Source organism: Syngnathus leptorhynchus, chromosome 6, assembly GCF_054491065.1.
Source record: "Syngnathus leptorhynchus isolate UIUO chromosome 6, UIUO_Slep, whole genome shotgun sequence".
NCBI lineage: Eukaryota > Metazoa > Chordata > Actinopteri > Syngnathiformes > Syngnathidae > Syngnathus > Syngnathus leptorhynchus.
Window position 1 is genome coordinate 15,957,278 of NC_141200.1, and position 25,223 is coordinate 15,982,500.

Below are 25,223 nucleotides of genomic sequence, written 5' to 3' on the forward strand. Positions count from 1 at the left end.
ATTACTTTATTCTCTCGAAGCAAAGCTAAATAGATTTTTCAGAAAGTCAATCTATTTTGTATTGATATCGATCACATTTACCAGGCTTCATGTAGGCCAATCATGATGGCCTAGATCACAAGATATTGGTCAATGTGGCAAGCAGACATTTGAAAAATTTGATGATGCTAGGTGGAGAACTCTGGTTATAGATTAGTTACCATGCAACAAATGTTACCATGCAACAAGAAGAGATTTGAAAAATGTATGATGCTCATTGGAGAACTGTAATTATAGATTAGTTGCCATGCAACAAATGTTGCTCGCCAAGGCTCGCCCATTAGAAACATTTCTACCTGCGTGAGAAAAATCAATTAAACGCCTAAACTAATAATCCTAATGGGCAGCGTGACCTTTCCAATAGGCGTAGAAACTACAAAGCAAGTTGCGTCTTTCATTAGCAGCTGTGAGTCAACAGAAATCATCAGAGCAGTACCGACAAGCGGAACAGCCAAGCGATTCTCCCAAAGCACATTTCTTTGGGCGTGGTAATTGTTTTGTACATCTTGATGTGTTTTCAATGAACACAACATCCATATTGGACTTGCAGTGGATTAAAAAAGAGCAAAAGGTGAAAATCCTTAATATATTTGTGGATTGAAACAACTCGTGAAAATCTTGAAGATATTTGTGGATTCATAAAATATGTGAAAATGACAATTGTATTTGTCTGAATAATTTTGACATAAATCTCTCCTGATAAGGTTTAAGGGGGTAATTACTTTTTTCAGAGGCTGAGATAGGTTTGGATCTTTCTTGGTAAATTAAAATAATTTAGAAACTGTATTTGATGTATCCTTGGGTTGTCTCAGTGTGATATTGATTGGATGAAATGAAACCTTTGTGATTGATAATTATGTACATAACACAGAAATAGGGTAAGAGGCAAATACTTTTTCACAGCACTGTAATTTTGAGACGTCGTACTTGAACAGTCACTGAACGTACCTCAACTTTACTGACAAACTTGTGTGAGTCACAGATTAGGTCCCTCGAGGGTGAAGCCAGAGGACAGCCATGTTGCCACTGTGACTGGCAACTTCAGTTTTTTTCTTTTTCTTTCAGAGGACACTATTCTAAGTGCTCATTTCAAACTAGTTTCCTAGTAAGAATTCATGAGAGCCAAACCAACAACACTGTTTGCAACGGCCATTCAGAGTATATACCATACTATACTCTCCTCAGACACCTTCCAGTTCCTGGGTACCACAATCTCACGGGATCTGAGAATGAACCGGCCACATAGACCCTGTCTGGAAGAAGGCCCAGCAGAGGTTGTACTTCCTGAGACTGCTCAAGAAGTTCAACCTGCCGCGGGAGCTGCTGAAGACCTTCTACACTGCCATCATCCAGTCTGTCCTCTGTACCTCCATCACTTTCTGGTTTGGATCAGCCTCCAAACAAGACAACCACAGACTGCAACGGACAATCAGGACTGCAGAAAAGATAATTGGAATCAACCTGCCATCTATGCAAGACTTGTACCTGTCCAGGACCAGGAAACGCGCAAGCAACATCTCTACAGACCCTTCTCACCCAGGTTGCAGTCTGTTTGAACTACTCCCCTCCGGATGGCGGTACAGCGCTGTACGCCAAAACCAGCAGACACAGAGACAGTTTCTTCCCCCAGGCGGTTGCTCTGATGAACTCACACCACTCTTAGAGTCTCAGAGTCATTGCTGTGCCATACCATCCTGCTCTCCACACCTTTTTGGATTGTCTACACTGTTTGCACTATGTGTCTTCTCTGCATCCATTGGAGCCTGGTCATCCTGGAAGTAGGACCCTCCCATCTGTGGTCTCTTCTCATCGTTTCTCACTTCCCCTAGTCGGAGATTTGAGTTATTCCTTGCCCTCATGGGAGTTCAAGATCAGGGGATGGCTGAGAATATTGTCATTTGTCATTTTCACATGTCCTGAGTGTTGTTAGTCACTTAAATGTTGAACAGAGACTGTGATGTAACGAAGTCAAATTCCTTGTTTGGCACGCCCAAACATGGCGAATAAATTCTTCTTGAGTCTTGAATTACCTCAGTATTATAGTGTGCCCTCCAGAGTTTAGGTTTATATTTTGCAGTGACTTTGTCTCAAAGGACTTTGCTTTCATTTCATTGTTGATGGTTCTGACAACCTGATGCAAGCAAATATTTAAGTAGCATTCAGAGATATACAGGGCACATAGGGTATAAACCAGGGGTTGGGAACCCAAAATGTTCAAAGAGCCATATTGGCCTAAATAAAATAAAAAACATACCTGTCTGGAGCCGCAAAAATATAAAAGCCTTTTATAAGGCAACATAGACTGTCAATACATAAACTGTATGCTTATGAATAAACTAATTAAAAATAATACTAATAGTGGTATCAATTCGATCATTTCTTCTTGTGGCCCATTAAAGTTCACGTACCTGCATAGCAAAGCTGTCTGTTTGATATCGGAATTGATGTCCTTGATCTGGTCATCGGTGATATTGTGCGGAGAGGCATGTCCTTAGTTGTCTGAATGATTTCAGTTTTATTTTTGAAGTCCGAAAATAGACACTCTGATATTTTAATGAATATACTCTGATATTTTAATCCCTTCATGGCGGCTCTGGCTCAGGCAGTAGAGTGGGTCCTCTAGTAACCGGAGGGTTGGGGGTTTGATCCCAGCTTTGTCACAGTCACGTGTCGTTGTGTCCTTGGGCAAGACACTTCACACACCTTGCCTCCAGCTTGCTATTGTAAATGAGAAAATGTTCTCAATTGGCTTACCTGGTAAAAGTACTCACCATCGGTGAATGGTTTTCCGCGCTTTATTATCTCCCGGGCTGCAACAAAACTTGCAGCAGTAGTAGAGTTTGGAGATGCAATCCACTTTTTGGAAATGTTTTTTCTGTCCTCAAATTTCTCCACCAGCACTGCAATTGCATGTTTCCTCTCAGTTGCAACTGGGTGATCGGCAGCAAATTTAGCATGCTTTATCTGAGAATGTCGCTCCAAATTCCTCTTCTTGTTATTTGACAATTTCTCATTCCAAATCAAACATGCAGGCAATGCTTCAGCATTGGCAATGAAAGCAAATAGTTCAGTCCATTCTTTCTTAAAGCCTCTGTTCTCATCAGCAATCTTTCTCTTTTTGCATTTTGAATCCATGGCCAATCACTCACACACCTGTTTGTTTTTAACTCACGTGCTGTGTCGTAGACCATGACGCAATTTTGCTATTTGACGCTATTCGTAAATTCTGTATTTTTAATATATTTACAACTACATACATTTTTACAGCATGAGAATGGCTGTGTCATGATTACCATATAAAAACCATATTTAAAAAAACAACAACATATTTTTCCATTTTCACGCAGTTTTGCAAAAATTCCAGGAAGCCGCTAGGGGCGTGCTAAAGAACCGCATGCAGACAAAACAACTATTCACACTCTCATGTGCATTTAACACGTTTGCCAGACTCATTCGTACAATTGCATACCATAATTTCCGCCGTTGGGACAGAAAATAATGTGAAAATGTTGCGGAGAAATGAATGTATTGAAGTCGGTCTGGCTAGAGATTGGTAACACACACTGTCCATCGTTGGATTAACTTCTCCCTACGGTGAGTAAGCAGCATTATTAGTCCAGTTCCTACTAACTATTTTTGGCACCAATGGAGTAAAAGTAGGTCATGTGGAATATTTTCTGGAGAAAAAAAAGAATCAAAAGAAACATTTTATTTTGGATGGAGAACTTGTGTCTTTTATGAAAGAGCAAATGATAAACAACCATTTGAAACAATGGCAGGAAAAAATACAAAACTCTTGTGCTGTGTCACTGGTATCAGCCTCCTTTCCTGGAAATCAGTATGGGAGCACATAGTGACACTTCTTTAGTAAATTACAAATGGAATCTCTTATTCTGTTACTGCGCCCATGTGATTAACTAGCGGATGATGACGTTCATGTTTTAAAAAGCCACCCCTATTCATTTGACTCAATGGTGAAAACAAAGGAGCTGTCTGAAGACATCAGAAGTGCAATCATTTGCAAACAAGACTTTCAAAGTGTGGAAAGCCACCCCCAAATACCTTGGTTTCTCTTTTTTAACTGTATTTGAGCATGTAATTTCTGTTTTGCAAACTGATGACGCAAGACCAGCAAATGAATGAAAAGGTTACGGCATTTTCAATAAAGGCAGAATAGAATGTGGTGAGAATGTCCTTGTTGACCCCAAAAGATTGGAATTTTAGGTACTGTTTTTGATGGCATTTCCTGAGCATTTCTTCTGTTTTAGAGGAATACTTGAACACGTTGCCACAGTCAGCCACCAAGTATATGTTGATTTGAATGCTCTGGAATGCCCTGTTACATTTTCCTAGTTCTTTATCATTAATGGGCGGCACGTCCGCCTCACACTTCAGAGGTTGTGGGTTTGATTTCACTTCTCGCACGGTTTGCATGTTTTCCCCATGCCTGCATGGATTTCCCCTGGGGACTCCGGTTTTCCCCCTAAAGAGAAATGTGCTTTCAGCAGTTTGCAAATATATTTTTAAGGTTGTGTTAAACTTAGAATCATATCAATATAATATCTAGTATTGGAGTGCTTGTGTGGATTGGTGGGGGTGAATAATGTGCAGGCACACTGCATGAACTTGTCTTCTTTGAAGTGTTGTGGAACAGGCCCAGGAAGGGAGTACCAGACGAAGGGAGTACGGGACGAAGGGAGTACCGGACGATAACACCTCAAGGTCGGTGAGGAACGAGAACAAAGAACAACACCACGTCCAGGTGGTTGGGCTTCGAGAGGAGAAGTGCCCACACAATTGCAGTGCATACACTTGTACCTTTTTATTTAAAAAAATGTTTCATAATAAGAGTTCTAAAAACACATTTAAGAGTGTTATACCTTGTTATAGAAAAATCATTATAATAATAAAACAGTTCTAAAAACATATTTCCAGTATGTACACTTGTTCCTTGTTATTTAAATTGTTATAATAATAAAAGCTGTTCAAAAAAGATATTTACAGTATGTGTTTAGAATTCTCCATGTTATATATGTTATTCAGCCTTGGTTTGATTTGAGGTAGGGTGCTTTATTTTGAAGGCCGTTTTCAGACGATACTATTTCAAATCATTAAATTTCCTGACTCTGGAAATCAATGAATGGAACTCATTGTCAGTGAGGCTCCAATTCTTCCAATAACATGTGAAGTGATCAACTATACTAGTAAGTAAGTAATGTGTTAATGATCAAGTAAATATTTGTGAATATTTTCATATATAAGTCGCTCCCGAGTAAAAGTCCTCCCCCCCACCCAAACTATGAAAATAAATGCGACTTATACTCCCAAAAATACGGTATGTGAAAATCCTGAATATATTTGTGGATCCCAAAACAATGTGAAAATTACAAATATATTTGTGGATCCAAAAAACACGTGTGAAAATCACAAATGTATTTGTCAGAATAATTCAGAAAAAAATCTCTCCCAATAAGGTTTAGGGGGCAATTACTTTTTTCATAGTGGGACAGATAGATTTGTATCTTCTTCCTTTCTTTTTGCTTATAATAATAATAATAATACATTTTATTTGCATGGCGCCTTTCACGGCACTCAAGCTCGCCGAACACATAAAATAGACACAATTAAAAGAAAAGAAGTCTAAAAGCGAAGAGACCTCTTGAGCAGAGCAATAAAATTAAACAAATGCCTGCCTAAACAGGTGGGTTTTGAGGTGAGATTTAAAAGGTTTGATGGAGTCAATGTTTCTGATGTCCGGGGGGAGGGAATTCCAGAGGCGAGGGGCAGAGCAACTGAAGGCTCTGGCCCCCATAGTTGACAGATGAAATGAGGGGACAGTGAGGGTGATACTGGAGGCAGACCTGAGAGACCGGGTAGGAATGTGTACATGAAGGAGGTCTGACAGGTATAGAGGAGCAAGGTTATGGATGGCCTTGGATGTGTGAAGGAGAATTTTATAATCAATGCGCTGTTTTATGGGGAGCCAGTGAAGTTGATGTAGAATGGGAGTGATATGATGGTAGACAGTGGTTCCGATGACAATGCGAGCAGTAGCGTTCTGGACCAGTTGCAATTTATGGAGGAGTTTTTGAGGGAGACCAATAAGAATGGAGTTGCAGTAATCTAAGCGAGAGGTGACAAGTGAGTGGACTAAGATAGCAGCGCTGGATGGGGTGAGTGATGACCGGAGGCGATTTATGTTACGGAGGTGAAAATAAGCGGAACAGATAGTGTTGTTTATGTGGGTGCTGAATGATAGGTTGCAATCAAGGACGACACCCAGACTCTTTGTCTGAGGGGAAGGGGAAACCGAGGAGGTGTCAATGGTGAGAGTAAAACAGGGTTGTTTATTGAGAGAAGCTTTGGAACCTATGAGGATTACCTCAGTTTTGTCGTTGTTTAGTTTAAGGAAGTTTGAGGTGAACCAGGATTTTATTTCTTGAAGGCACGCACTGAGAGAGGAGGTTGTGAGGCTGAAAGGGGGTTTTGAAGAGACGTAGAGCTGGGTGTCGTCCGCGTAACAGTGAAAATTAATGTTATGTTTACGGACAATCTGACCAAGTGGGAGGAGATAAATGATAAATAGAAGGGGACCAAGGACAGAACCCTGGGGAACACCAGAGGACACGGGGAAGGGGTGAGATGTGAATGATTTTAACTGGATAAATTGAGAACGGCCAGAAAGATAAGGGTGAAACCAGTGCAGGGGTGTGTCAACCAGTCCAATAGCAGCTAGTCTTCCTAAGAGGATGGAGTGAGAGAAAGTGTCAAAAGCTGCACTTAAATCAAGAAGAATGAGTATGGATATGAGACCAGAGTCGGCTGCAATCAGGAGATCATTAGTGATTTTAATAAGGACTGTTTCTGTACTGTGTCGAGGGCGAAAACCAGACTGGAACTGTTCGGATAGATTATTATTAGTGAGGTGGATGTGGATCTGAGATGCAACCACTTTTTCAAGAATTTTGGACAGAAATGGCAGGTTGGAGATGGGACGGAAGTTATTGAGGATATTGGGGTCTAAACCTGTTGTTTTAATAATTGGAGTAACTGTAGCAGATTTGAGAGATAGAGGGACAGAGCCAGAGGTGAGGGAAGAATTGATAATAGCAGTAATCAAGGGGAGCAGAGAGGGGAGGGAGGCTAAAACCAGAGGAGTAGGCAGAGGGTCAAGTTGACATGTAGATGGCTTTAAATTTCGAATGAGTTTGGATAGATCAGCAGCAGAGGGATGTTGGAAGCAGGAAAGAGAGGTGGGGGTGGGATGAGGAAGGAAAGATGAATAGCTAGACATGTGAGAGGTCAGTTGTTGGTGGATAGTGGTTATTTTATTGTCAAAGAAGGACATCAGGATGTTACAGTGACCGGTAGAGTAGAAGTGTGGGGGGAGGGAGTCACGTGGGCGGTGTTAGGGTTGAATAGATTAGGTTGATCATATTATGTTGGAATGTAATCAGTAATAATTAACCTAAGCTTGTCCTGTCTTAACAAAGTAGTAGAACAAAGTGCTAAGATCCTTTGCACTGATTGACCAATTGTAGAAGACGCAATCAAAGTTGTTCTGTCTACTCAACATCGTAAAACATCCCCCGCTATGATGTGATCAGAGGCCAGGTGTTTCACCCCCACCTTGGCCACCACACATGTAAATTGTCACCCCCACCCTTCTTCTCTCAATAAATACTGTCTTGCATGAATGCAACGGCAGACTTTGTTCGGACATTGCTGTGTCTACAGCAACGAGCAAATTCTCCACTTGCAGAATTTGTTCGGGCATTGCTGTATCTACAGTAACGAACAAGTTCTCCACGTGCAAGTGTTCAAAGGGCATACTGTCTCCTGTGTGGTTCTTGCTCAATAAGTTAGAGTCGGAACATCTCTAACATTTTTGGTGCCGTGACCCGGATCCAACATACCCACTGCTGATCGACGGAGGACGACGTGCTGCATTGTCGACAAGCCAGCGTCCATTAGGAGGACCTGGTAAAGAAAAGACCTGGCAAGTAAATTCTTCGCTGGGCCAGCATCTAAGGTCTGCCTTCGTCGAACAACAGTGGATTGACGGAATCCGGCAGTGCAACGAACCAGGGGACAAGTAAGTTAAAGCCCTAAAAATTGTGTGATTGTGTTGTTGTGAAAGGGGTTGAAAGAAAAAAAAAAAAAATAATAAATTTAAAGGTGCACATGAGATACGGCTTTGGTTTGTCCGAGCTATGAGATACGGCTTTGGTTTGTCCGAGCTATGAGATACGGCTCTGGTTCGTCCGAGCTATGAGATACGGCTTTGGTTTGTCCGAGCTATGAGATACGGCTCTGGTTTGTCCGAGCTATGAGATACGGCTCTGGTTTGTCCGAGCTATGAGATACGGCTTTGGTTTGTCCAAGCTATGAAGTTTACGGCTTTGGTTTGTCCGAGCTATGAGATACGGCTTTGGTTTGTCCGAGCTATGAGATACGGCTTTGGTTTGTCCGAGCTATGAGATACGGCTTTTGTTTGTCCGAGCTATGAAGTTTACGGTTTGGTTTATCCGAGCTATGAGATACGGCTTTGGTTTGTCCGAGCTAAGAAACAGCTGGGGTTCTCGCCCCAGGGGAAGGAACAGGCTAAGAAAAAAAAACAGAGCTTTTTCTTAATTGAAGAAGGGCATAGATTCTTTTTTTGGTCTGTTTTTCTGAGCTGTTTGCATGAAAGTTGTGTGGTTGAGAGTGTGAATGGTAGTATAAATTAAAAAAAACAAAAACAAAAAAAAACAGTACTAGCAAAAACCAACGGTAATACACAGGCTAGTAATTTTGTTGAAGGGTAAATTTAATCCTGCATTGAGGCCTTGCAAGACTCCTGTTTTTCCGGTCCAAAAGGACCAATAAAATTGATTGGCGAATCTGCACCTAATGTGCTTGACCCACACACGCTTCTAAACACTTTTTAAGGCAGCAGCAATTGCGACACATGGGCCTTGCCATGTGTCGACAGGAGGGATGAGGTCAATTCATGGTCAATTCACTTCCTTTGGTTTAGATGCTTACTTAAAAAAAAAAAAGGTCAATTCACTACCTTTGGTTCAGATGCTTACTTAAAAAAAAAAAGGTCAATTCACTACCTTTGGTTCAGATGCTTACTTAATTTTTTTTTGTAAAGCATGTCCTGTTTGTGTAAAACATAATCCACGAGGAAACATGAGACCTAAGAGAGGCTCATTTCCAAAACCATCTTGCCCATTCCAAGTCATGCACATGGATTTTGTTGGACTCACAGAAGAGAACCTGTGATCAAGCTCTTTTGGATTAATGTCAGCGCAACTGTTGAAGGACGAACGTTGCCGCAAGTGGCCTACACAGAGAGACCAGCTGAAGCGAACTATACATGTTACATCCAAGGAAACAAGACCCACAAATGCATCAACGACGACTGCTCTCCAGGAGGACACTGGATGGGAGCTTTGGATGTCACTGCTAAGTGTCAGGATGAGAGAGCCATTTCAAGTGGTTGTCCGATGCTGCCCGCCAACTGGACAAGTGTGTGCACCAGTGTGGGTGACAGACCACACCAACAGGATACAACATCATCAGCTGACGACAGCACGCAACTCTTCTGCACGTCGACGCAGGACTGTTGTGACCTTTGACTCTCATGATCCTGTCTGGGGATGGTTCTGGACTTGATGACTGCAACACGACGGTTCCAGCAAAGAAGCAGATCCACCATCGACAGCGTCCCCGCCCCCAATTCAAATAGAGGCAGAATAATCCTCTTCCCCCTTGGTGGCCAGGTAGTCTACCCTGGCCACTGAAGACTGAAGACGACAACCGCACGGCAGACACTTCCAGGTTCTCCCCCGACGAAGCAGTGCTGCAGAGGGGGTGAGAATTGTGCTCACCCTCCAACAGTGGGCGTGCCAAGCCCCCGACGGCTGAACAATCACGAGCAATTTTTGTCTTGACTGTTGTTATTGGTAACATTCTGGTCGCCTAAGGCAGAGGGACCGTGTGAGACTTTTCCTGCATTATAACATCTTGCCGCAGGTTTTTCACTCACACACTAAAATTGATCTACGTAGATTGCAATGATGCTGTTTAGCCGTACATGTCTTACAGACACTTAATGATTTGGCCATCGAAAATGCTTCACAAGTGATGGGTGCAATGATACGCTGTTTGTGTTTTTGTTGTTTTGTTTTTTTTGTTTTTTAAATTGTTTTTCTTGACAACATCATATGATAAACAGGAGTGATATGTTAGGGTTGAATAGATTAGGTTGATCATATTATGTTGGAATGTAATCAGTAATAATTAACCTAAGCTTGTCCTGTCTTAACAAAGTAGTAGAACAAAGTGCTAAGATCCTTTGCACTGATTGACCAATTGTAGAAGACGCAATCAAAGTTGTTCTGTCTACTCAACATCGTAAAACATCCCCCGCTATGATGTGATCAGAGGCCAGGTGTTTCACCCCCACCTTGGCCACCACACATGTAAATTGTCACCCCCACCCTTCTTCTCTCAATAAATACTGTCTTGCATGAATGCAACGGCAGACTTTGTTCGGACATTGCTGTGTCTACAGCAACGAGCAAATTCTCCACTTGCAGAATTTGTTCGGGCATTGCTGTATCTACAGTAACGAACAAGTTCTCCACGTGCAAGTGTTCAAAGGGCATACTGTCTCCTGTGTGGTTCTTGCTCAATAAGTTAGAGTCGGAACATCTCTAACAGGCGGGTTGAATTATTAATTATGGAAAACAGGGCTCTGGTGTTCCCCGCACCAGCTACAATTTTCTCCGCAAAATAGTGTGATTTTGCGGAGGAAATTGCAGCCTTATATTGCATTATATGAGTATGGTACAACAGTTTATGAATCATGAGTCCAGTTTTGCGAGAAAGCCGCTCCAGCTGTCGTCCTTTGGCTTTCAGTTGACGTAGATGAGTTGAGAAACAGGGTGCAGAGTGGGGGAAAGAAACAGTTCGGGTTTTGAGGGGGGCAAATGAGTTTAGCAGAGTTTGTAGTCCAGTGTCGTAAGCAGAAACAAGCTTATCCGGGCTATATGGGGGGGTGACGGTGGGGAGACTGCCAATGGCTGAGGTGAAATCTGCTAAATTGATATTTTGGATATCGCGGAAGGATATGGTACGTGATTGTTTGATTTTGGACAGTGTGAGACTGAGATTAAAAGAAACTAATAAATGATCAGAGAGGCCTGCTCCCAGATCAACAGGAGAGCAGTTAAGAGGAGTGACACCGGAGCAGCAGACTAGATCTAAAATATAGCCTTTGGTGTGGGTGGGGAAATTAATGTGTCGTTTAAGTCCAAAACTGTCCAGGCAGAAGATAAAATCCTTAGTGAGAGTGGTGTTGGAGTTGTCCATGTGGATATTTAAGTCCCCAAGCAGAATGATGTTGGATGAAAGTGAGCAGATGTGAGTGAGGAATGTAGTGAATTCCGAAATAAAGTCCTTATTTGGTTTGGGTGGACGGTAGATATTAGCTAAAATAATTGGAGTGGGATCATTTAGCTGCAGAGCAACAGATTCGAAAGAACTGGTCTCTGGCACCGAAACAGATGAGACCTTCCAGTCTCACGATGAAATATTGCTAGCCCTCCTCCTCGACCAGTGAGGCGTGGTTCGCTCATATAAACAAACCCGGGTGGACATGATTCATTCAACTGAGAAAAGTCACCAGGATGTTGCCATGTTTCAGTCAAACACAGAAAGTCAAACTTGCTGACAAGGAGGAGGTCCTGTAGCAGCTGTCCTCTGCCGGTGAGGGAGCGAATGTTAAGTAGTCCCAGATTGACGTCACAGTGTTGGTTCGAGCAGGAAGCATTAGCTACCCTAGCTAGGCTAGCCAATGCACTGTGATCCACCTTCCTGTTTATGTTTCTCGGAGGATGGCGGCGAGTGTAGGACCAGATGGTGTTTATGGCAGTTGAGTCATCGATGTGGTAGTTGCGTCGAGCTCCACGGTGGATGTATCTCCGGTGGTGACGGCGAGCGATGTCCGGAAAGCGTTGCAGTGCAGGTGGGGGAGCAAACCGGCAGTGCCGGAGAAGCACTGCGTTTGTGTAACGAATCCGGGTTAACTTCATACTGGATGAATCATGGCGGACAGGGAAGTCCACCAGAGCATGGAGCTCACACCAGGGTTGATAATTTGTATAATGCACGGTTCAGACAGGAAAACAGTGGAGCAGCGACCAGCTAGCACACAGGTAGCAGCTGAACAGTGTAGGCAACCACGCTACAAACAAACAAGTCCACTTGAGAGTTGTCCAAGAGTAAAACCAAGAGTACGACATTTAGTGATACGTCCAAGTTTAGTGATATGCTGCTGACTTTGCAGGAAATCGAACAAAACGTCAAAAAACATAAAAAATGTCTAGAGAGCAGCGGCAGCAATATGCGCCAGCGTTCACTCACATCCGGGTCCGCGGTGGGTACATATTCCGAACACACCCAAATGTCCTTTCTGTACCAAGTGTGCAATTGCATCCTGATTAGTCATTGCTTTTTACTAAAAGAATAAAAGAAGAAAGCATGTACCCAGAATACAGGTTGTTTGAAAACAAGAGAACTCCATGTACAACCACAAAAGACTGCAGCGTCGGTGACCTTTTGTGTGCCCTATTCACTTCAAAGTGACTCAATTAACTTTTAAAGTGGCAGAAGAAAACAAAGCCAATTGGCAGGATTGCACCAATAGAAACTCATTAATTAATGCAATTATGTTAAAATGAATGAAAAAGCAATTAAATGCCTCACCTTAAAGGCTACACCTTAAAGGCGATTTAAGACCTCTGCTTAAGGCTTTGAGGCGACAGAATACCAACGCAAGAGCCGAAAGGGTTCCAAGAGCAAACTTGACTAAGGGTGGTGAGTACTTTCTCTCATTAAGGCTATGTTCACACCGCAGGTCTTGAAGCTTAATTCGGATATTATGGTGAAATACGATGTGTGTGTGTGTGTGTGTGTGTGTGTGTGTGTGTGTGTGTGTGTGTGTGTGTGTGTGTGTGTGTGTGGGTGCGTGTGTGGGTGCGTGCGTGGGTGGGTGGGTGAGTGGGTGCGTGTGCGTCAATGTTAAAAAATGGTAAACCTCAGGTGCACCGGAGGTTCCGTTTTGAAAGAGCAGAGCATCTCCTCAAATAGTATCTCCTCTGCAAAGATCTTGTCACCAAGGGTAGCGTAATAACAATTACTTAATTGAAGGTGATAAAGTATGTTTTGATAAGACAAAAAAGTTTTTCACATGCACTAAAAAATGAAAAAAAGGGAACAAATAGGGCACCGAAAGCATCTCCCAATGCATGTGTTAGGGGCTTAGTGTGACTGTGGACTTTGAAGAGCATGGTTGGTGCTAGTGTGATGTTCGTAGCAATTGAAGCAATGACAGTATAATAAATGAGCAATTAGCAATTGAACACATTTCAAGTACCTCCAAAAAATAGCTTTGGTTGCTATGAGGATTCCAACAGCAATGACATGAAGATTGGCATAGAGTTGTCAGCCAAGGACAGTCTAAGTGACCTGTGGCAAGCGATGGAAACTGAGCCCTGACAAACTCACTCTTGTCAAAGCAGCCATTTCTCATATCATGCTCCCTTGATAGACTTCCTCTAAACCAGGGGTCGGGAACCTATGGCTCGCAAGCTTTTGGCAACGTTAAAACATTATTAAAAAGAATACATTAGTACAATCAAAAAATCGTTGCTCTTAATTAAAATACATGCATTTAATTGTTTTTAACCTATCGTTTTTTTTAAATGGTATGGCTCTCACGGGAAATTATTTTGAAAAAATGGGCATTATGGCTCTGTCCACCAAAAAGGTTTCCGACCTCTGCTCTAGACTGTTCTTCGTGTTCACTGTTCCTTTTCACTTGTCTTTCAGGACATCATCTGCCATAATGATCATTCTCAAGGTGTTCATTTTTGCCCTACTGTTTGGTAAGTCATCTCACTCCAGGTATCAAAAAGTAATTCAAAGGTTACAGAGATGTCAATGTCAACTATTGCAGGAGCCAGCTGTCTGGGTGCACAGATAAAAAGACAAGTAAATGTTACTCCAGATGACAGCTCTGCGCAAGCAGACTCAGGCAGTGCACATTCAAGAGAAGACGGAGGACCACCTGGTCCACCAGGACCACCTGGTCCACCTGGACCACCAGGGCCGGATGGACCAGATGGTCCAACAGGACCAGATGGTCCAACAGGACCTAATGGTCCAACAGGACCAGAAGGCCCCCCAGGACCATCAGGACCACCTGGAGCAGATGGCGGACAAGGACCAGAAGGCCCTCCAGGAAATCCTGGAGCAGATGGCGGACCAGGACCAGAAGGCCCACCAGGACCACCTGGAGCAGATGGCGGACCAGGACCAAAGGGTATGCCAGGTCCAGCTGGACCAACTGGACCTCCTGGACCAGAAGGACCACCTGGACCACCTAGTCCACCAGGACCACCTGGACCACCAGGACCACCTGGGCCACCACTATTTTGTCCGAATTTTCCTCAGGCACCATGGCTACCTTGGCCACCAATACCATCTCCATGTCCATATGACCTACATGCCCCAACATCTGAACCACCTGAAAACAACTAGTACACCAGAACCACCTGGACCACCTGGGCCACGACTATTTTGACAAAATGTTGCACCATGTTTACTTTGGCCATCAAGACCACATCCATACGCAAATTACCAACCTCCTCCACCCCCTGGCATTTCAGGTTACTCCAGCTAAAAACAACTCACCTGGAATTGCACCCTGCCAAACTGGACCTGGATCATCTGTTCCTCTGGATGAAGACAATCAACCTGAAATTTGACATCGCAAACCTGGACCATCACCTAGACTTCCACCAAGACCTGCCTGGCCAACACCAATTACTCCAGATGAAAACAGCCCACCTAGACCACGACCTTGTCCATTCGCACAACCTGTTACTGCTTATCAACACAACCCTTCTGGACCACTACTCAGACCACCATCCAGTCCACCACTTGGGATTCCTGAAGATGGAACCCCAGACCATAGAAACCGACTTGTTTTTCTTCCAAAAGAAAACTTGTTTGCAATTTCTGTTTATCAAGCATTCAGTCCTAATCATAAAAATCTTAAAAAATGTGGCTGTCAACGTTTAAATACAAAATTTCCATCCTCGCTACCCGCATTCAAATATCACAATAAAAATGATTTTCTTTCTGAACGACTTGTGACATGAGATGCTGTTTCCTTTGTGATCACAGACACAATTGTGCTTCCTGGGTATGAAATCAAACTGCAACCACTTCATGCCTTGTAAACACATAATAATAATAACATATAGTTATAGTCCAACAAATGAGAAACCCTTTTATATCTGAGGTTTCATATTACACAATAATAATCTAATAAATAAAAATTAATAAATGTAAACCTCGTGCACGAGCTAATTTACTTTTCACGTCCATTTAACTTACGGGCACAACTCCCGGGTTCCCAAAAAGTGACACAATAAGACCAGCAGGTTAAGTGTTATAAATAGGATTTGACAAATTTCAGAGATCACTTCACTTTAAGTTAAGTGATCCATCATCACATTTGATCTTACATTCTTAATCATTATAGTACTTAGGTGGTCTCCTGTCCCTCTTTGGATATTTGGTATTTTCAAGACTCTGACCCTCACCTGCAATGTTGTCTGTGTCCTGAATTTCAGACCTGCGTGAAGCTGGCCCCCCACCCCACGCAAAATTTAAGGAAAATAGTCTATTTCGTTTGTGCTGGTTTGTGCCTTAAATAATTTAGTTTGTGCAGAAACGGTTTTCTAGTTATAAAAGATTATTTTATAGGTCATCCAGAGTTCACCCAGCCCCCCATCTGCTCAAAATGAATCCAAAATGGTACAGTTTGTTTGTGCTTCGTTTGTGCTGGTTTGTGCTGCAAAAACTTTTGTTTGTGCTGCTACGGTTTCGTAATTATTACACATTCATTTTATAGCGATGACGTCACCCAGGCCCCCGTTTTCTTCCAAATGGACCCAAAATGGTACCGTTCGTTTGTGCTGCAAAAGTTTTTGTTTGTGCTGCTACAGTTTCGTAGATATTCCACATTTAATTTATAGCGATGACGTCACCCAGCCCCATTTAACTCCAAATGGACCCAAAATGGTACCGTGCCGCAAAAAAATTTGTTTGCGCTCAGTGAATCATTCAATTTGTCATTTATTTAATATTAATTTATTTTCTAGAGATGTCAAATCCTTGCTCCGTAACCATTTGTTTGTGCCATTGTAATTTTTCATTATTAAAGTCATGCATCTTCATTAACCCCATGTATTTTATTCTAACAATTTTTCACTTGACATCCTGATAACTCCTCAATTCTTACGCATGTATTATCCAACTAATTACCATGCAAAAGGACCTCTGCAGGCCGGTAAGACATATCGCAACAGGGTGGCAAAAAACAAAGACGTGCAACCTTTTCTAGTGACAAACTATCTCCCAAGATTTAATAATAGTGAGTGACAGAAAGCGTTTTTTTTCTGGGAAGTGATCAGCGAATTTATTTCCTTGCAAGAGTTTATTACAAGAAAGATTAGTATAAATTAGCAGTGTTCTGCATACAGTATTTGAGTTTTGAAAGGGTTTATGCCTTCTTGGTGGTCACTGTTTACTGTTGATTTTTTTTGTTTCTATATGCAATGTTTGAAACATAAATGTGTCTGTCAGGTACATTGCTACAAGTTGTTTAACTTTAATGAATCAAACACTGATGGCACAATCCTGTACCTCTTTCTTTTTGACCAGAAATGTGTTGCGCTGGTCAGGGGGTACTTGGCTGAAAAAAATACAGTTTTGGCCCAAATATAAGACGATGTTTTTTGCATTGAAATAAGACTAAAAAAGTGGGGGTCGTCTTATATTTGGGGTCTAGACATTATACTCATTTTCACTTGTGCACAGTGGTAAGTTAAAGGTTGCTGGTATCGACTGAGTATGTTGCTGTGATCGTGTGCGTCTTTGACACAAAGTGAGTACCGTAATTTTCGGACTATAAGTCGCTCCGGAGCACAATAAAGTGAAAAGAAAAACCATATATAAGTCGCACCGGAGTATAAGTTGCACTTTTGGGGCAAATTTATTTGTCAAAATCCAACACCAAAAACAGACATGAACCAGCAACAACAGGCTAAACGATACGGTATGCTAACGTGACCTATACACAAATGAGGAGCTGAGAACGGGCCTGACGTAACATTCAGTTATTCAAATAAGTATTACATAAATAACACGTTTATCAAACCATCTGTGTCACTCCAATTCATAAAATCCATCGATTGTCCTTGATGTAAACAATGCTGCGTATGCACCGTATATGCGCCACGCCGCTGACATCAGACTCGTTGTAAGTTGCATTTCTAATTATTCCACAGAACCATATAACAATATATGAAGTATATTTCAAATAACTATCATATAACAACGCGCGTGCGCCTCGCACAGATCTAGTATATAACTATATTGTAGCGTTAACAAAGTACCAGGAAAGACGTGGGTTTGGTAAACGGGTATTTATTTAACAAAACAAGAGTTCAACAAGCCAACAACTAATGAACTTCCAGCCACGGAGGTGGAAGAGAGCTCCATAAATAGGACCGGGCGTGCGTAAAAGCCATGTCCGAGCCCCATCCACCGTCCCCAGACAGCCACCCGGGCGAGCGCTGGCCCCCGACTTCCATCCACGGAGGTGAAAGAGAGCTCCCGTCAAGAAGGACCGGGCGTGCGTAAAAGCCATATTAGTTTTTCAAACCTTCGGTGTCACTCCAAATCATTAAATCCTTCAAACTCTTCGTCCTCCGTGTCACTTACAAACAAAGCCGCTAATGATGCCGGTAGTACGTGGGGCCCTTCGTCATCTTCGTCATTCCGTGATTGAATCCTTTGCCCTTTATGTAAACAACCGCCGCGCGGCATGGGTGACGTCACTTGCATTCAAATGACAGAAATCCCTTGCTACTTCGCGGTCCGTTTATCGCGGTTTCACTACATCGCGGATTTATGAATTTTGAAAATTTGTGAAAAGAATCACATATAAGTCGCTCCTGAGTATAAGTCGCCTCCCCACCCAAACTATGACAAAAACCGCGACTTGTAGTCCGAAAATTACGATACGTCTTTTGCCCTTGTTAGTAGTGAATCCTTTTGTTTTGACTGCATACTAGCGGCGTTTGCAAACTTACATCACACAAGTTGTCAAGATGTTTCTTCTTCCTCTATCTCTTCCAATTCTTCCTTTTCTTCCATAGTCTCTATTTGTACTATTAGTACTTCTGCTTCCTTTGAAGGTAGTTAAAAGTATTTTTTTTAACTAAAAAAAAAACCTGTTCTATAAGTAGGAGTGAATGTTTCGTCCTTGTTTGATACTGTCAACACAAGATTTGTTTGAAAATTAACTGCCCCAACGCCACTCCTGTTACCAGCCCCTTGTTATTGTTTTATTTGTTATTTTTTGTTATTAACTTGTGTTTCTAATTAATACTTAAAGTTGATCACAAAGCCAAGGAGATTATGACTGGAGGAAGAAGATCAGAAAATGGAGTCTCGAAAGACGTCTGGATATATGACACAGTTCATGAAGAATGGTCGAAAGGAGCACCCATGCTTATAATAAGCAAGGTCTGTTATAAATGTAATTAAGAATAATAGAGCTTAAGCCTCTATCTAGTGACAAATGCGGATAATATAATAATCATGGGCGATTTTAACGTCCACATGAATTTACCGTCAGAGCCACTCACTTCGGCGTTTCAGACTCTAATGGATACGTTTGGTTTTACGCAAGCCGTACAGGTAGCAACGCATAAGAATGGTAATACCTTAGATTTGGTATTATCCCGAGGACTGGCAACCTCTAATATAACAGTACTGCCATACACTACTGTTTTGTCTGATCACTACTTAATAAAATTTGAAATTTTAGTTCTTAGTCAAAGACAAGAGAGCAATCAGAATTATAGCAGCCGTAATATTAACTCCATGACTGCGACTGCGCTATCTGGGCTACTGCCACCAGCAACTGCCGTATTTCCCTCATATACCAACTCTATTGATAATCTTACAAATGAATTCAATGCTACATTGTTAAATGCCATTGACTCTGTGGCGCTGCTACGTCTGAAAACTCGCCGTAGATTGCCTACTCCGTGGTTCTCAGACGAAACACGTTCGCTTAAGCAATTAAGTAGAAAGCATGAGCGGAAATGGCGTTTAACCAAACTTGAAGTTTTCCATCAGGCATGGCGCGACAGCCTCCTGAAATATAAAGATGCGCTTATCTGAGCAAAAACTCGTTATTTTTCGCAGGTCATTAATCTCAATAAGAACAATCCTAAATACCTATTTGATACAGTGGCAAAGCTAACACTACGCCAGCCGAACCCCGATAGCTCTTTTCACTCGGCTGACGAGTTCCTGAAATTCTTTGCTCGAAAGATTGAATCCATTAGGGACGAGATCAAGCTGACTATTCCGATCGCTCAGTCGGGACCGCCGATTACCGGCGCTGACGATCATGCAATAACCCTCTCAAATTTTAAAAGCGTGTCCCTCGAAAGGCTTACAAATTAGTTAGTGCGGCTAAACAAACATGTTCACTTGACCCGCTTCCAGCCAAACTATTTAAAGAATTATTTCAAATCTTAGGACCGTCCGTTTTAAATATAATTAATCTGTCTGTCTCCTCTGGGATAGTGCCAACAGCCTTTAAAACCGCTATCATTAAACCGCTACTTAAGCGACCAAATCTTGACCCGGACTGTCTCAGTAACTATAGGCCAGTTTCAAATCTCCCATTCATAGCAAAACTGCTTGAAAAGGTAGTAGCGCAGCAGCTTATTAATTACATGGTCGCTAATAATCGATATGAATCTTTTCAGTCTAGTTTTAGAGCTAATCATTCCACTGAGACAGCACTTGCTAAAGTGACTAATGATCTCCTCATAGCTATGGATTCAAACACTTCATCGGTATTGTTACTACTCGATCTTAGTCCTGCCTTCGACACTGTTGACTTCGATATTTTATTAGAGCGTCTTAAAGGTTGTGTTGGTATTTCGGGGTCAGCACTAGGCTGGTTTCATTCGTATCTATCAGACAGGACGCACAGAGTGGTCCATGGCAATGCGTCCTCTGAGCTCTATAAAGTTACGTGTGGTGTCCCACAGGGATCGGTACTAGGACCAATTCTATTTAATATTTATATGACTCTGCTTGAGAAAACAATAGGTAAATATAATATTCGTTTTCAATGTTACGCGGATGACACCCAATTATATATGCCGTTATCAATGACAGATCTGCGGGACTGTTGTAATCTTGAGGCATGCCTTGCGGAGATCAAGCAATGGATGTCTCTCAACTTCCTTCGTCTGAACCCAGATAAAACTGAGATGTTGATAATTGGTCCAGCTCGTTATCAACATTTATTTAAGGAAACCACTATAACTATAGATAACCGTACTATCACTCAGAGTGATACTGTAACTAATCTCGGGGTAACATTTGACCAAACGCTCTCCTTTCAAAAGCACAATAAGAATATAACCAGAATAGCATTTTTTCACCTTCGTAATATTGCTAAGATTCGCCCAATCCTCTCGACCGGTGATGCGGAAATTTTTATACATGCATTTATCACGTCGCGCCTAGACTACTGTAATGCATTATTCTCTGGTCTTCCCAAGTCCAGCATCAAAAGTCTACAGTTAGTACAAAATGCTGCTGCAAGGCTGCTCTCACGGACGAGAAAATTTGATCACAATACTCCAAAGTGACTAATGATCTCCTCATAGCTAGCCAATTTACACTGGCTCCCGGTCCATTTAAGATGTGACTTCCAGGTTCTTCTATTAACCTATAAATCATTGCATGGCTTCGCGCCTTCATATCTCGTCGACTTAGTTGTTCCTTATGTTCCGTCTCGTAACGTTCGTTCGCAAAATGCTAGTCTTTTAGTGACACCGAGGGCCAAGAAAATGTCTGCAGGGGCTAGAGCATCTTCTATTCGGGCTCCAGAGCTCTGGAATGCCCTACCAATGGATATTAGAACTGCTACCTCAGTAGAAACATTTAAGACACGTTTAAAGACGTATTTCTATGATATGGCCTTTAATTAACCTGTAGTAGCCGATTCGGCTGGAGTTTGTTTTTGCTCCCTCTCCCCGACCCCACTCCCCCCACCCTTCCCCGGCTGGGGAGGTGGTTAGGTGACACTCAAGCTGACGGCGGCTATCTAGATTCTCGTGGACCAATTCAGCATGAGGGAACTGCAGCGGATTACCCTCCTAGAGGACACTGCCAGGACAATCGAAGGCACCTCCGACAGCTCTTCGCTTTGGTCTGGACATCCACTTTTTCATTTCCATATTATGTATTTTATGTGCCCTCTTTGCATCCATTGCAGCCTGGTGATCCTGAAAGGGGGATCCTTCCATCTGTGGTCCCTTCTCAAGGTTTCTCATTTTTCCCCTGGTAGGGGTTTTTGAGTTTTTCCTTGCCCTTTTGGGAGCCCAAGATCAGGGGATGCTTTGAGAATAATTGTCAATTGATTGTCGATGTGAAGCCCTTTGAGACTGCTTGTGATTTAGGGCTATACAAATAAACTTGACTTGACTTGACAAGATCTTGGGTTGTTTAATGGCGGTCAATACACAAGGCACGGCAGCAGATGAAACAACAACTTCTGTCTCCAGGTCAGCTTGTTTTATACTGTCCGGAAAGGCGGGAACTTGTCACATGACCATTTCGTACCTGAGGCGGGAACTTGTCACAGGACCATTTCGTACCTGAGGCGGGAACTTTTCACATGACCAGTTCGTACCTGAGTGTGGGGGGCGGCACCCCCCCCTGCGTGTGCGTGTGTGTTTGCCTATGAGTGTGTGTTCATACAGTTATGTGTGTTGTATTCCTGTTCTGATCAAGGGGCAGGTGAGAATAATCAAACTGATCATGGGCACACAGGATGGGAGGGGCGAGCACACAGACAAAAACCAAGAAAACCGACACATAGTGGAACGGCTGGGGACGAGACGTGACAATTTCCCTCTATTTACCCATGAAGTGATTTGTGACTCCAGATTTAGCTCAAGGAGTGGCACGTGAAAAGGTTGGTTTTTATCTTCTGATGTCATTGAAATGTGCACGTAACTTTGTTTTGTGCTCAAGAGGGCTTGGAACTGCAAGGCATATCTCACGTCTCGTCCCCAGCCGTTCCACTGTGTCTGATGTCATGGTTTCTGTCTTTGTGCTCGCCCCTCCCCTTCTGTGTGCCCATAATTAGTTTGATTATTCTCGCCTGCCTCTTGTTACCTGTCATGTGTATAAGTCTTGTCTGCCACTCACCCCCCGTCGGATCATTGTTGTCGTCATTTCTTGATGTCGTCACGTCTCGTCTGTCACCGTCGTTTCTGTCTTTATCTTGTCTTTATCTTGTCTTTATCTTGTCTTTATCTTGTCTTTTTGTGCAGTTAGTCTTGTCTCTAGTCGAGCTTCTTATAGTCTGTCTTTGAGTTCTCCAATAAACCCTGGTACAAGCTGCATTTGGTCGCCCTGCTCTATTCCATCCGTGACAGAATGATCCGACCATCACAGCGACCAGCGCTTGGACCTCCCTTCACCACCAGCTCCCGTCAGCGACGCCCGATCCACGTCCGTCCGATCCACGTCCGTCATCCGAGCTTGTTCCAGCGCTATCAGCTCCGCTGTCGCCGTCGGACTTCACTCCAGCAACAACGGCTCCACGGCCACCATCAGACTTCCTCCTGGCCCCATCGGCTCCATGGCTGCCATCGGACTTCGCTCCCACGACGCCGAACTCGTAGCCGCCGTCGGAGTTCCTCCTGGCGCCATCAGATTCGCGGCCGCCATCGGGCCTCACTGCGGCTGTCACTGGACCTGCGGCCGTCACCGAACTTCGAGCCAGCTGCGCCGAACCCGCGATCGCCCCTGGTCCCGCTTCAACTGCTGCAGCGAGTGCTGCCTACTGCCGCTTCGCACAGCGCTGGCTCCCTGACTGCCGCCCATTGCTGCTCCGCCTCTTAAATGCTGTCAATTGCGGTCTGACTCCCCTGAATGCCGCCGATTGCGGTTCTGACTCCCTGAAGGCCGCGATTGCGGTCCTGACTCCCTGAATGCCGCCGATTGCGGTTCTGACTCCCTGAATGCCGCCGATTGCGGTTGTGACTCCCCCAAAGGCCGCTGATTGCGGGTCTGACTCCCCCGAATGCGGCCGATTGCGGTTCTGACTCCCCTGAATGCCATCAATTGCAGTTTTGACGCTCTGAACGCTGCCGATTGCAGTTCTGATTCCCTGAATGCCGCCGATTGCGGTTCTGACTCCCCCGAAGGCCGCTGATTTGCGGTTCTGACTCCCCCGAAGGCCGCCGATTGCGGTTCTGACTCCCTTGAAGGCCGCCGATTGCAATTCTGGCTCCCCTGAATGCCGCCTATTGCGGTTCTGGCTCCCCTGAATGCTGCCAATTGCGGTTCTGGCTCCCCTGAATGCTGCCAATTGCGTTTCTGGCTCCCCGGAATGCCGCAGAGCGCGGTTCTGGCTCCCCGGAATGCCGCCAAGCGCGGTTCATGTCCCCAGAGTTGCTGCCGAGTGCGGTTAGGACTTTACCATGGCCGGTGAGGCCGTTTGGACTGGTGCGCTTCACCCCAGCCCCCCCATTCGCCGCATGGGGGTTTCATTTTTGTGGGGACGTCGGGAGCCGTCTCTTGTGGGGGGGGGGGGGGGGTACTGTCATCTCTCGTCCCCAGCCATTCCACTGTGTCTGTCATGGTTTCTGTCTGTGTGCTCGCCCCTCCCCTCCTGTGTGCCCATGATTAGTTTGATTATTCTCACTTGACGCTTGTTACCTGCCGTGTATATAAGTCCAGTCTGCCCCTCACCACCCGTCGGATCATTGTTGTTGTCATGTCTTGATGTCTTCACATCTCGTCTTGTCTGTCATCGTCATTCCTGTCTTTATCTTGTCTTTTTGTTCAGTTAGTCTCGTCCATAGTCGAGCTTCTTATAGTCTCTTTGAGTTTTCCAATAAACCCTGGTCCAAGCTGCATTTGGTCGTCCTGCTCCATTCCACTTTATGACAGCAAATCACTTTAAAAGTTAAAATTGTGTTGTGTCATGTGATTAACAGCGGTTATTGGGTGATTTGTCACATTTTCTTCCCTTTCCCTCTTTTTCAGATTCCAAGCCTGGAGAAAAGAGGAGCATCTGTATTAAAAACTGACCGGACTCCACAAGGTACAGATTGGTTTTTGAGTTATTCTTGATTGTAGAAGTAATCACAACTGCCTTGCGTTATCTTTGGAAATTAATCTGTTGTTGTTGGTTTGAAAATACTTATGTATGCTTAGCTATTGTCGAGCATATGCAAAAAGCGTATGTCGTAATTGCAATTTTCAAAATGGAACTTGCATCTTTGACATTGCCTTGACTTTCAAATATCAAAGTGCAAAATGAAACCCAGGTGTACCCTGTACATTTTCCTTATGTGGATAACAACTTGTAGAACCAGCAATTTTATCAGTTGTTCGGTCTAAATACCATCCATCCATCCATTTTCTGAACCGCTTTGTCCCCACGGGGGTCGCGGGCGTGCTGGAGCCTATCCCAGCCGTCATCGGGCAGCAGGCGGGGGACACCCCAAACTGGTTGCCAGCCAATCGCAGGGCACACAGAGACGAACAACCATCTGCACTCGCACTCACACCTAGGGGCAATTTGGAGTGCTCAATCAGATAAATGATCAGAAAATGATTGAAAAGTAACTAAAGAAACTATAAGAAAGTGAAAATGTCTAATCATTTGCTAGCTAAGTTGCTCCCCATTCGGGGAGGCCATCCATTTACCTGCTAAGCTAGTTGTGGAAGTCCAATTGCCACGAACAGTAGCTATATGCACACACACGAGACTGATAAGATGTCGAGGTAACAAGCTTCCAGACTGAACCGCAAAGCTGCAGCGCAAAGGACACTTCAAATTTTATACGTAAATTAAATCACTGAAACATTTTTAAAGATGTGCAGCGACAAAGTCCATAGACTGAAATTCAATTATGGACAAAATGAGAGGCAAGAGTAGAGAATGGCATCTATAAATGACCAGAAGACAGACCTATCCTACGAAAGAACCTATACAA

At 43.5% G+C, this 25,223-nt stretch overlaps 1 protein-coding gene across 3 annotated transcripts; it reads left to right on the forward strand.

Moving 5' to 3' along the window:
* The first annotated feature begins 11,092 nt into the window (after positions 1-11,092).
* Positions 11,093-15,504, forward strand: LOC147056177 (uncharacterized). Of its 3 annotated transcripts, none has more exons than XM_085914657.1 (3): positions 11,093-12,909; positions 13,924-13,979; positions 14,051-15,504. In XM_085914657.1, exons 2-3 carry the CDS (start codon positions 13,940-13,942, stop codon positions 14,632-14,634), a joined length of 624 nt encoding a protein of 207 aa, XP_085770783.1. In that variant the 5' UTR covers positions 11,093-12,909; positions 13,924-13,939; the 3' UTR covers positions 14,635-15,504. The 3 variants fall into 3 exon arrangements, with proteins under 3 accessions (XP_085770783.1, XP_085770784.1, XP_085770782.1); XM_085914658.1 differs by having other exon boundaries at positions 11,093-12,058; XM_085914656.1 differs by lacking the exon at positions 11,093-12,909 and having other exon boundaries at positions 13,128-13,979.
* The last annotated feature ends 9,719 nt before the right edge of the window (positions 15,505-25,223 follow it).

Bases quoted from the DNA above. Each gene is read 5' to 3' on its own strand.
- LOC147056177 (XM_085914656.1), top strand. From the start codon at position 13,760: ATGCATTTAATTGTTTTTAACCTATCGTTTTTTTTAAATGGTATGGCT. The intron at 13,980-14,050 runs GTAAGTCATCTC...CAACTATTGCAG, and splicing joins CATTTTTGCCCTACTGTTTG to GAGCCAGCTGTCTGGGTGCA.